The sequence below is a fragment of the Ambystoma mexicanum genome, chromosome 2q, assembly GCF_040938575.1.
Source record: "Ambystoma mexicanum isolate Mex_15411 chromosome 2q, UKY_AmexF1_1, whole genome shotgun sequence".
Classification (NCBI taxonomy): domain Eukaryota; kingdom Metazoa; phylum Chordata; class Amphibia; order Caudata; family Ambystomatidae; genus Ambystoma; species Ambystoma mexicanum.
The window spans coordinates 227,932,922-227,946,200 of record NC_090924.1 but is presented as its reverse complement, the minus strand read 5'-3'; the positions used below and the strand labels follow the sequence as shown (position 1 = coordinate 227,946,200).

Genomic DNA, 13,279 nt, shown 5'->3' with positions numbered 1-13,279 from the left:
AGCAGTGTGCTTTTCAAATGTTTAATAATGTACCAAGGACATCACTCGGTAACTAACCCGTGTGTTCAATAACTTTCTTTTCAAAGAATTCCAGTGAATCAGAAGACAGCGCTGAAACAGAGGGCGAGAACCGGCCAAAAGAAGAACTTTAAATTGATGAAGGTCCTGGAGAGTTAGCACTGGAATCTCAATGCGAGAACTGGGCCCTGACATTTAAAATAAAATAATAAAAATGTGTTCATGTCACTGCTGTGTCTGGGGTATCAATACAAATGGTCAAATGTGTAGGTGCTTATGCTTAGTTTTACTGTTAAACAAAACAGTTTGCATCTTGCTTTTTGAAAGATATGATTTCCTAGTGTGGCTCCACAGTGGTTTCATGTTTTATTGTGCATTGGGAAATATGTTTTAAACCTTGTTGCTTTAGTTTCTAAGGAGGCGAAGGCCACATTGTGAGCACTCGTCCTTCGGTGCCAAGGACGCACCTTTCATATCTTAGCACCCAATCTTCAGGAAACCCATTCATGCATCAAAGTTCTCGTACCACCAACCGGGTCAGGCACGAAATCATGACAGCTTCAGTGGCCAAGTTGGGGCTCATGAGCACAGAGCATGGTGATGTCAAAGAGAGGTGGCACGCGTGCTACTGGTGCCACACTTGCCACTGGGGCCATTGTGCTTTACTGGATAGATAAAGTAGTTGTATTCCCAGCCATGTCAACTTCCCTGCACAGGAGAAGTACTGGCCTTCAGTGTGAAAATATAAAGCAATCATTTGCATACATAAGCCCTCACCCTAGCTTTCTAGCTGCATAGGGCCGGTACTGCAGGGATGGTGAGGTTTTCGCCTTTCCTTCTGTGTCCAAGAAATGAGGATTTACGGATGTGACTCATAGGTGGCTAACATTCCCCAAAAAGTCTCCATGCTAACCCATGGGGAAAGGACCAAAACAGAAGACATTGTCTCCCTGGCATACATACATGCAGCCCCAATGTTCCAACACCCACCTGTGCTTCTCCCTGAAATGGGGCTCCCAGTGGAACTAAATTCTCCAGCCATACCATGATGGCCACCTAATGCTTTAGGTGCAAAAACACCTCAACCCACATGTGCCCTGCTCGCAATCTTATCCCTTGAAGTTTGGGGGACATGTGTCGAGCTGGCACAACTCCACGTGGAGGGATTCTGTACGGGAGGGGAATGAGAAGAACATTAAGGGCTGACCAGCGAGAAAGAGGTGGGAAACACTGGAATCCAAAATGCTTTTCACCGACAGAAGTCGTGAAGGGAGAAATTGAAGTATCTGGGACAGCAGCTTGAGGGTTACACATTTGTAGCGAGGTTTGTGGGGAGCTTGAGTTGTCTACCATACTGAGTGGAAATGATCTGTGGGGTAGGAAGAGAGACAGAAGATTGCAGACCCAGTTCTACCCATTCAAGAGTATATTGCCATCAAAAGTACTATTTCAAAGTTGGAGGAAGGATCAAGGACGATACAGGTAGAATAGAGATGGTGAGGGTCGACAGAGGTTTCTACTTTTTTACATGTTTCAGTGGTCTCAGCTAATATTATCCCCACCAATAATATTGCCATATATATGGTGCTGGCTCCTTGGACTGCATTCGCCTGTATCCTGATTGCACAGCATGTCATTGGCTATAAGTGGTGAGGTACAGGGTGAGTGTGGTAAAGCCCAGCCGCTACAGACTTTTAGAGGCAAGAGAAGTAGAGAATAGATGCTCGTTTTTATTATATGTGTGGTAAGATTTCAGATGGTGCTGCTTTAGTGGAGAAGGAGGATGGGTCCCATTACTGAGATGAGAAGGAAGATCCAGGGGGAGTAGTAGGGGTGAGATGGAGGGGCGGGCTGGGATCAAACGGTCACACCAATAAGGAGGTTATGGATGTGCCCATAGTTTGCCTTTTTTTAGACAGGAAGGTAACACAGTCATTTACCCGATGAGAAGTTTTCATGATGTGCAGCAGGTTTGGAAAGAAGGGGTTTTATGGTCCTATAGAGCTGGTGGATTTATGCGTTAAGTGAGAAAATAGGTATCTGAAAGAAGCGGGATTTGCTGAAAAGTAGGGCTTTTGTAGGGAAAGGATGACAGTTTGGCAATCAAAGGCACTAAGGACATCCATGCAAGATGAGCGATGTTCACTGAGCATGGCAGCCCGCTTGGCTGCGTACGTTCATGGTTGTTCAGCGAAGCGGGAGAGCTTTCTGATAGGGTTGAGTTAGGTATTACCACTTTGATCAGGGTAATGTATTTGCGTAAAGAAGTATTGCGGATTGTCACACAATAGCTACAAGAGGTTACCCAGGAAACCGTGGTGAGTAATCTGTTTCAAGTACCCCAGCAGGAACTGGGTCAAGGCAAAAATTGGACACCCATCACCTTTGGGAGTTTCCACGCCTTGATGCCCTCGAACAATTCATCTCATATCAGCACCACTAGCTAGACCGTACTGGCAGAATGTGATACTGCGCTCCCTCATGGTCAGAATAGCATATTTACAGTACTTTAAAATTAAATCATGTAAATAATTGCATAGCAATCAACACACAACTAATTTTTTACCACAACCTGGTGCATCTACAGAAAAAAGGGGGAGATGGAAAAAGTAAGAACTGTCTCTAATCAAAGTATTGGACTGTAAACAGCAACATGGGACAAAGGTGGACGTTTCAAGTCCAAGCATGTCAATTATGACAAGCATATGGCGAATGCCAACACCTTCAAAAAGGCACCAGGAAAGGAGATGTTGGTCAGCCCAAGGTAATCATCAGCTAGTATGATCTGAAATAGCCAATCTCGCAGCATCAAAATATTCAAGCCTTTGACTCCCAGCTGCACCTGCCAGCAGATCCAGCGCAGACTCATGGGAATAGATCAAAACATCTGGCGGTTCACTGACAATGCGTAACTCTGCAGAGGACACTCAGTGTAGTGTGGGGCCTCCATTTTGTCTGGGCCTTTTGACATGAAGCTTCATAGCCCTTGTATCTAAAGGCACTAGACCTAAAGTACCAGACCTAATGCAGCGTTAAGTTAAGGATTTTCAATAAATTGGGAAATCTCTTGATATCAAAGTACCAGATCTTCAATCAATATAGCATCATGTTTAGATTACTATCAAACTTTCACTATTTAGTTGCTACTATTCATTGGTCACACTAAAAGTTACCCGTATGAATTAATTTAATTTCATCTGCTTGATTTCAGCTGCGTGCCCAAAAAGCATACACAATTGAAGGAAATTGTGTACAAGATAAAAACAAAATATAAAACCATGTTCAGCATCAAAACATCTAACAAATGGAAAGTGGAATATTAATATTGCAACATTAATACAAGATAGAGTTAGCCACATAATAAAATGTCCATAAAATGGACGAAATTGCCATAATCATATCCAAAGAAATTGCAATAGTGCCTGTAAAGTGCATCAAACAACATCCTGACTCCTAAAATGGACCCCATAACCAAATCACAGCTCATGGGGTGAAGTGCCATGCAGTTATCAGCTACATACATCAGTAGATCTGCCCCAACTAACTACTTAGATACAGCTTCCTTTGTTTAAAAGCACTAGTTAAGAAAGAGGAAACCGCCAAAAATACTGAAGGAAAAGCTTTCATTAGGATAATGGCTTCCCTCATAGTTCTAACCCCAGACTGCAAAAGCAAGGGTCTAAGCCACTTTTGCCTGGCCACCACATACAGATGGCAGATAAAGATAAAATGCTGTGTCGACATGCCCATCCCCCAGTGTGCAGTGAATTAAGCCAGTGGGAGGATGCCAGGGCGACATTTGGTGTATAGCGATTTCATCTTCCTTTCAACGTTGTAATCAAGGTAAAGTCCCAGGCCCAGACTAGTTTTGATTGAGTATAGTTTACAGACAGCTGTCAAGTCTGGCAACCATCCAGCCTTGTTTTTAGAGCCCATTTGTACAAAATGGTTCTTAAGATGTATCTCGGTCTGGGGTTCAAGGGTTCAACTTTAGAGGGATCAAACCATATCCCTTCAAGTCCAAGATTCAGGAACATGGTTTTACAATATTTAAACCAAGGCAAATATTTGCCACCATTGCTATCTCAAACCTCGGTCAAACCCTCTCTGTAAAGTGAAAGTAGTTAAGTACATCTGATGGTTGTGCATTTATTTATTATTGTTTTTTAAGCGGGAGACGTGTCTAAGAATTCTAGCCTCAAAACAATCCTTCAGTCACTGCTAGAAAAGCAAGCATTGGTAAAGCCAATCGGTCTGGCCTTGCAAATGTAGAGGAGATGCCTTTTTTTCCTGTAGGTGCTTTATAAACATAATCAAAGTAAACATGGTTGCCCAGCCATGACTTCAAGGACTCCCTTCAGCACTGAGGTTTGTTTACAAGGCCTCATTATGAGGTTTGCGGTGCAGGAAGGAAGAAGAATTGGCAGGAATAAAGCAGTAGGTACCGCTGCATTCCCAGCCCGCTGAAGTACGCGATTGGGGGAGGGGTGGAGGATTTACCTCCAGCACATAGCTGGAGGTGAATATGCCACCATACTGCTAATATATTTTGTGTAGCTCACTATTCTTGAAGCCATAGAGGAACAAAGAGCAAATATCGCCTCCACAGTTGCCGCAATCGCATCAATAGTATACTTGCAGCGCTGCTCAGTGAATGGTGTGCCCGTGGCTTTTTAGTTACAATTGTCGTTTCGCTGGAGTCAGAGTCATCTGTTGAGATAGCAGCATGCCTGTTTATATCCGCAGAAACTGACAAATGAGTGCTGGGGAGCAGGTTAGGGTCAGCAGAACTAGTGTGCTGCCTTGATATTGCGGGGCTGGTGTAATGACATCAAGGGTACACCCAAACGAATCAATCTAGTTTAGGGTCTCTGCCTTCACTATTCAGTACTGATGGGCATCACGATTTACTGACACCTTATGCCAGTAATACCCTTATGTGCCAAATATTGTATTCATATGCTACATGCAGCAGGACATTTACGGGCAGGACTTTAATATTGTGTGAGTATGCCCATCTTATGCTAGTAAATCCCTCAGAGGGCCATAAAGCCAAAATATGTAGCCTACACTGACCCTGTTGCTGCCATTATATGCCAGGTGCTGGCACAAATGGCCCAGTACTGTCATTTTGTGTCAGATAATTCTTCATAAGCCAGGTTTATTCACCCTCTACACTCTAGCAAGTCTCAAATGCGCAGGTGCTGCCATCAGATAGCAGGTGTAGCCTCAAAATTGGCTCAGCCGCAAAATCTAATGCCACTCAATGAATTCCTCATAACCCTGTTGAACTCATCAAAAGTAAAATGCAGCCTACTGCTGCAGTCTCTACTTCTCCTGTCCCCTCCCCTGTCCCCTCCCAGGCCCTCTGCATGGCCCTGTCTTCTCATTTCATCTCTAAAACCCAGGACATCCTGTCCACCCTCTCGTACTCTCCTCCTCTTCCCTCTAATCTCTCCTCTACCTCTGGCCCCCCTGTGGCCACCTCTCCTCCCTCTTTCGCTTCCTTTCCTCTGTTCTCCCCTGACGAGGTTTCTAGAAAAGTCTGATCTATGAAAGTCTTGTCAAAACAGGTTCTTCCCCGTTCTTCCAAAACCATGCAGGACCACATTGACACCCTCGCTCCTGCCCTGGCTGACTTCTGACTCCCCTGAAGCACTCTCTTGTGCACCCTCTTCTCAAGAAACCCTCAGCCGGCCCCTCCTGCCCAGCTAACTATCGCCCGATCTCCATCACCCCTTTCCTGGGCAAACTCCTGGAAAAGTTGGCCATCTCCCAGCTTAATCTTCACACTGAATTTATTGGTTGTCTCCATGACCATCATTCTGGCATCAGAGCAGCCAGTAGCATGGAAACTGCTCTCCTGAACATCCGTGAAGACCTGCTCTCTAACCTTGATTCTAATCTCCCCTCTGTCCTCATCTTACTCGATCTCTCTTCTGCCTTTGAAACGGTCAACCATGCCATCCTGCCAAATCGTCTCCTGATAATCTGGGTAGCACCAATCAGGCCCTGGACTGGCTGACCTCGTTCCTCTCAGATCGACCCTCCCCGGTTCAACTTGGGTCCTTCCTTTCCTCTATCTCACTCTCTACCTGTGGTGGTCCCCAAGGGTCTAACCTCTCTCCCTGGCTGTTCAACCAATAACTGGCATCTCTCGCCCACCACATTGCCGCTCTCTGCTCCAAATTTCAGTGCTATGCGGATGACACTCAGCTTGTTTTCAGGCTCCCCTCTGCCACCTCTTCTCCTTTTCTCATCTCTGAATGCCTGTTTGCTATCCAGGAGTGGTGTGCCACCAACAATCTCTGTCTTAATGCCAGTAAGACAGAGATTCTCCTCATCGGCACACCTACCCCCTCCTTTCCTGTCACTCTCTGGCCAGCTTCCCTTGGCCCTCTTCCTGCTCCCACCTGTGAGGCTAAGAACCTCAGGGTCATCTTTGACTCCACACTCTCCTTTTCTCCTCACATCGCTGACATCTCTAAGAAGTCAAACTACCAACTGCACCTCCTCAGAGGTATTCTTCCTTTCCTCTCCTTCCCCCAGAAGCCCACTGTCTCTAGAGCTCTGGTTCTCTCTAGGCTGGACTACTGCAACACCCTCTTTCTAAAGCTGCCTGCTTCTACTCTCCACCCTCTGCAACTCATCCAGAACAGGACTGCGAGACTTGTCCTTGGCCTCAAGCCCAGGGATCATATCTCTCCAGCACTGAAATCTCTCCATTGGCTCCCAGCGGCTGTAAGGATTAATCTCAAGACCCTCTGCATTGTCCACAGGCCTTCTGGGGCCTGGGTCCTCAATACCTCCAACTCTTTCTTCATAAATACCGTCCTACTCAAGTCCTTCGCTCCTCCACCTCCAACTCCCTCGGGGTCAGTCGCTTCTTCAAGCAACACGTTGGTGGTAGATCTGTTTCTTCGGCTGGGGCCTCCCTCTGGAACAGCCTCCTTGCCTCTCTGAAACATGAGGAGAACCATCTCCGGAAGCACCTCAAGACCTTCCTCTTTGCTTCTGCCTTCTCTCTTCCTCGCCCCTGCTGATTTCCTTTCTGAGACTGCACTGGTCACCTGGCTACCCTCTGATTTCGGGCCCAGGACCCTGCCACCCAGTTGCACATCCGCACTGCCTCCCGGCAACCCTTGCACTTGGGTCTGTATCTGTAACCCTACAGTCCACCTACCTTCACTTTTGGACACCTGCTGTCTGCACTTACCCTTGCACCTGCCACCTGCTGGCCGAACTTCTTGTTATTTCTTTGATCCGCTGTACAGCACTGCCCACTACCCTTTCTCCTGGCACTTTTCCCCTCCACCCTCCCCTGCACTTGCACGATCTTAATGTCACTTGGCCTAGTAAGATCATTGTCTCTGTCCTCCCTCTGTTCCCCCTTCCTTTCCTTGTTGCACCTTGAAACACTTGTGTATCGGCGCGTTACAAATGCCATATCATATCACATGATTATGAGTGCCAGCATATGCTAGGGACAGAGTATGATGCTCCAGTGATGGTACTGAATGGCAATTAAATCCCCCCCCTCCTCAGTGCTGTGAGGTGGCCTTACTGTGGAATAAAGCGCCATACCAGCAACAAGAGCGTCAAGGCGTATATGACAACATTCATTTAACACACACAGCCTCCCTGCAAAGGAATCCTGACCTTTTTAGGGACTGCACTGTAAGACAATATATTATGAGAACATCACACACTACTTCCTCCTCTTTCATGAGTGCCAGAACCTTGTGTTCTCCAACTACAGTTTACTTCCTAAGAGTCTATTCATGACCAGCCCACATCTGGCCTCCAGGCTTGGAATTCCTGAATTAATATTTCTGTGTTTGCCCAGTGAAAATATTCAAAAGGGAATCCCAAGTAAAACGCCACAATTTAACTGAGCGGCTGGGACACATCTCAATCCCATCATGAGGGCAAACACCATATGTTATTAGCTGCCTATAGCCACGGTCGGACTGGGCCATAATATGGTCTTGGACACCAATGAAAAAGTGGCTCACAGTTGTAAATGGCTAGTCATTCCTTTTGTGACACTGTTTGAATAGTACCAGAGGGGGAGTTTTTTTTTATCAAATGTGATGCAAATTGTGCATTTTAAAGAATATTTATTCAGCAACACTGATCAAAACTATTAGCTGCATGGTGAAGTTACTCATCAAACAGGCCCTCATTGGCCAAAAAAGTGGCCCACTTTGACCTAAGAAACTGTCCCACACTACCATTTTGCATTTTTGTTTCCGCCATGAGCCTATTGACCTATAGGCCAGTGCGGGCCTGAGCTTCTCTAAACTGCTTGACATAGATAGTCTGTTTCGTTCCAAACACTTTTAGAATATGCCTTGTTTTCTTCCATCCTGGCTTATGGTCCACCTTAAAGCATTCACACGCACTGAGCTATATCATTATATTCCTTTCCCCTTCTTCATCGCTTCATCCCAACTCTGTGGCCCTCATTACGACCCTGGCGGAAATCGCGGTGCTAAATGCACCGCGGAGCATGGCGGAAAGCTGCCGATAGCGCCATGGGGGTTGGTGGATTTTCCGCCCCATTCCGACCTTGGCGGGGCGGTAAATCCCCAATCCCCATTTTACCCTTCCCCATTCCCATTTTTGCCCCATAGGGTATAATGGGAGTGGGGAAGGCGTTAATTACGCCACCGTAAAGTACGGTGGCGTAATTAACAACAAGGTCCCGTAGCGCCATGGATTTCTCCGCCCGGAAAAACCAGGCGGAAAACGTTCCGTGGCGCTACGGGAACTCGTAGTAGGGCGGACGGGTCCGCCGCGAATAACGCTGGCGTAAACCCACTCCGCCAGGGTCGTAATGAGGGCCTGTGTCATTACATCAACTTTCTCATCTTATTTTCTTCTCTCACCTCCTTTTCCTCCACATACTAAGGTATGGATCCAGGAATGCTGATTCACCTAAATGACAGGGCTAGCGGAAGAAACATCACAGGAAGTGAAGTCACTTGACCTTTGCCCAGGATGGCATCAGTTCCCCTTTCGGTAATATCACCAGGGTAATATTACCAAAAGTGGCTTTGCAGGCGTAAAATAAGTACAAAAATCTAAACATTTCAAAATGCCAAATACGTGCTGAAGCAGACAAGAATGTTTGATATACCAACTACATTTTGTTAACAGGAGTGCTGCCTTCATATGCCATGAATGGGGTCATGATATATTAGGGTTAGACCCAATACTACAACATAGGCCGAGGCAATATTGGTTCCACCATTGGATTCACTATTTGAAGATGATCATCCTGTAGGAAGACAATCAGGCAACTCTGACCCCTCGCTCGTGGTTTACACTGTGAGTAACTCTAAAGCTCAGGAGGAGGTGCCATGCCACTGTATGTAATCATGAAATGGGGACCTTGTTTTCTCACTAGAAGGAACTAGTGTTGTCAATCTCTCACTCTAAGAACCTCTCAGATGGTGAGTATTTGCTTTCATCTAGCACTTAGATCACCTGTAAAATGCAGCACTGCTACTTGTACATAAATGTAAACCAGGAAGTAAACATTGTTGTTTGTACAGCTAACCCATTTCTCCTCTCACACACCGCACCTTTGCAACTTAGCGGAAAGGCACGGTCTCACTCCACACAGCCTGAAACCACATATAACACAAATACTGTTGCACATCACCTGTGATAAAGAATGAAGCTACTTTTAACGATAAAAATTAAAACGGTAGCTTCCGATTTAACTCTCTATCGCCTTAAACACAATCCCCCCTTTAGTCCATAGTATACCTCTGTTGCGCCCATACACACTCCATTTAGACATAGGTGACTAGCAGGGTCTTAGCGACCTTCACATAACTTTATTGGCTGAAATGCACAGACTCATAATAGCACCTCCCAAATTCTTCCACATTTGTGGAGTCCGGTCCCTTCGAGGGCGTTCAACCTAAAGCACGTTGGGACAGGTATGCAGTGTTAATAACGAAAAATAAATAATGACCAACTTTTTCAGTGACACCTGAATAATGACAAAAAAGTTGATTGTTTTAGTAAAAGCATATATGGGGGCAGGGTAGTAAGGGGGGGTAAAAAAGCTGTAAAAACAGGAGGTTTGGGGATACCCCCAAATCAAAAAAGAGAGACGAATTCGTATTTATTCATTATTAAAGTGTCACTGGAAAAGTATGTTGTTATTTTTGTTGTCGTTATAAATACATGGATCTGTTGGGACCATAATTATGGCAAAAGGCTTTATGACAAAATTAATGAAATTAATGAATTTTAATTAATGAAATTAAAGCATTGAGCAATTTTGGGGAGTGCTTTGACCCGATTCTTGCTAAAATGGACAAGTTTACATTGATGGAAAGCCCAGTGAAGATGTACAACAAAATAAATATTGTAAAATGGGGAAAGATATACAGAGAATGTCATTGTATAAACTATGAAGGGAGCTAACCACACTCCTGAGGACAAATAGGGAGACGCAGTCCTCTATGATGAGATTCCTAGGGCCAAAGTATTGTTTACTTATTAGGCTCCCTACTAAGGTGGGTTCCCAAAAGAGTGATCCCTTAGTAAGAAAGAAATTGTTGGCTCTGTAAAAAGCCTGGGGAAGCAGAAACGCTAAAACATTGGCTGATTGGCTGTAGCGCAACACTAACCAAGAAAAATGTGGTTGGGAAGGTTCCCAGGGATATTAGTGAATTTAAACAATGAAGTCAAGTGGGCTAGGCTCTTGTATGGCTACTCTATCTCAATGCCCATTGCTTAAGTGAATATTTTGATAGTGATATACAAAAAATTGGGGGGAAATGTTTTTCTCGATTAGTCCACCATAATGAAGTATGGAAGGGAGTAATTTGTTGGATAGGTGGAAAATGCCATCTTGAGTGTTAGAAAGCGAGGCCCTGATAGGTATATTGTATATGATATTATATTGCATTGTGGTTAATGAATTAATATCTGTAATGTTTGCTTTAGAATGCTGTGCCTTATTATTTAATTGTCATTTGTAATGAACTAAGAGTTGTAAAGTATACGATTAAAAATGTGTTAAAGTTTTTAATAAACTATAGACACAAAAAGAAACAGGCTGAGGCACTGCCCTAGATATGCCACTTCAGCTCTGTATGTCCAGTTACTTCCATATTATGACAATTATTGCTTCATGTCAGGTATTGTCATCATATGAAAAGTAGAGCCCCTACACTGCCAGTTGTTGCGATAATGCTGTATCCAAAAATCCAGCCTATGCAAGTCACTTTCAGTGCACAGGAGCATTAATGCTTTAATTATAATGATTTATATAGCGCTTATGCCAAAGCACTGCACATATCTCAAATGTATGTACAATTATCATCCCAACCGAAATTTGGACTCATTTATCAACCTGGGAAGAATGAAAGGCTGAGTTGGCCTTGCTAGGATTTGGACCTGCGACCTGCAGATCACACACAGATCACAGTGTGCGCTCAACCTGCTGAACAATCTTACCGTTTTGCTATTAAAAATGCAATGCCACCATTAGAAAGCATGTGAAAACAGGCTGCACAATGTAGGCCAGACCTGTAATGATCATGTTTGCTTGCTCAGACCACCAGGGGGCACAGACGTAATGGCAGCTTAAGCCTATGCCTCCCTCTCCAGAGCTGAGGAAACGAAGAAACAAAGGCTAATATGAAACCCATTTGAGGTGCAGAGCGCACGTTTTAGTGTGCGAATACTCCGAAGTTCAGTGCAAAACCGCAGACAGGATCTAGAGAAACGCAACTTTGAAAGGGGAACGTCCAGCGCTGCCTCGACATCCTCAAGATGGCGGACTGCTACCATGCTTGAAGCTGAGGAGCTGAGAAACCCCGACGCGACCAGGGATTGAACGGGAAGCTCAGACCCAGCCTCCCTTCACCAGCAGTATTGCAGAGGATTATACCCGGTAAGAAACGAGGAGGGGCGCAATCAACTGGGGCACGGAACGGGATGTAACAGCAGCGGCTCCCGTGCCCCTCCCCCCGCCGGCCTGCTGAAGGCCCTACATGGGCTCCTCACTACCCAGCAGAAGCTTGCAACTAGCTTGGGTCACGAGCCCTCCCATATACAGAGAAGGGGCTCCCGGCAGCAGCCCCGGCGGACACTGACACCGTGAGTCGGCCGTCCTGCGCGAAGGTGAAGACACCTGCAGGCTGTTCTTGGACCTTTTGGATCATAGGGCACCAAAGGCACTGCACGCTCTCAGCCCTACAGGCCCATAGCACCGCACAAGCGCATGAAGCAGAGCTTATGTGGCTGGGAAACCATTTCAATTACCTGCAACAAAATTAGGAAAGGCGTAGGTACGCATAAATGAAAACTCTGCCAGCCCATAACAGGACTTTAACTGCGCACTCTGTCTCTCAAACACACTTGCCCACACAACAGTAGAACAGAACTTAAAGGTTGCCACAGACCGCCACAGCGCTCTTCTTCCTGGCTCCCTCCATGTGCTATTAAAGTGGGTTACACAGGGAAGAACCACAAAGCAACATGGTGCGCAAGAACCGGAAAGGGAAGGCAGTAAAAAGTGTAATTGTGGAACACATAACGAACACCTTTTAAGCACCAAGCACCAACAGGCCAAATCCACAGCCTGGTCCCCATGGGCGCAAAGTACTCCGATCAATAACTAAACTCCCACCATTGGGGCAGGCAATTGAACGTGCAGACTCCCACATAAGAGGAAGGGGTAAATCTAGAGAGCCAGAGGGGTAAGCGCCAGTGGCACCACCGTTGTCGAAAGCACCCTGTGCAACTCGGGGCGTGCCAATTGGCCTACCACTTTAGGAAGCCACCACCTGACAGGACACAGCTCTCCTCAAGGAAACAGCTGTCTGCCAATCCCACCAACGAGCAAGCTGGAACCAAGCACCCTAGCAACACTACGGACGTTGTCGATCAGGCACGGCAATGGAACAGAATGAAGCACAGAGCACTTCGGAAATTCCAGGCCACGACATGGACAGCACTACATAGTGTGACATCTGGCTTCTCCTGGGTGAGATTTGGTCGATCAAGACCATCCTCACAGAGACTGTCACTGACCTGCAATCAAAGATGGCCAAAGTAGAAGACCGACTAGAGGCCGTCGAGAGTAACCAGCAATCAGGGGACATCACTACAATGCAGTATGAAGCCAGGCTCTTAGACTTGGAACAGAAAGAACGAGATATTGAGTTTAAGATTGACGACCTAGAAAATTGGGAGTGACGATCCAACATAAGAATCATAGGTCTGGAAG

At 45.8% G+C, this 13,279-nt stretch overlaps 1 protein-coding gene across 1 annotated transcript in view; it reads left to right on the top strand.

The window, feature by feature from the left end:
- Positions 1-205, top strand: part of PDILT (protein disulfide isomerase like, testis expressed) — a 286,134-nt gene extending 285,929 nt beyond the window's left edge. Inside the window, exon 11 of the mRNA XM_069646703.1 lies at positions 87-205. Coding sequence (XP_069502804.1) covers positions 87-152 — 66 coding nt within the window. The 3' untranslated portion in view covers positions 153-205. The remainder of the gene's footprint in view (positions 1-86) is intronic.
- Positions 206-13,279: the final 13,074 nt, after the last annotated feature.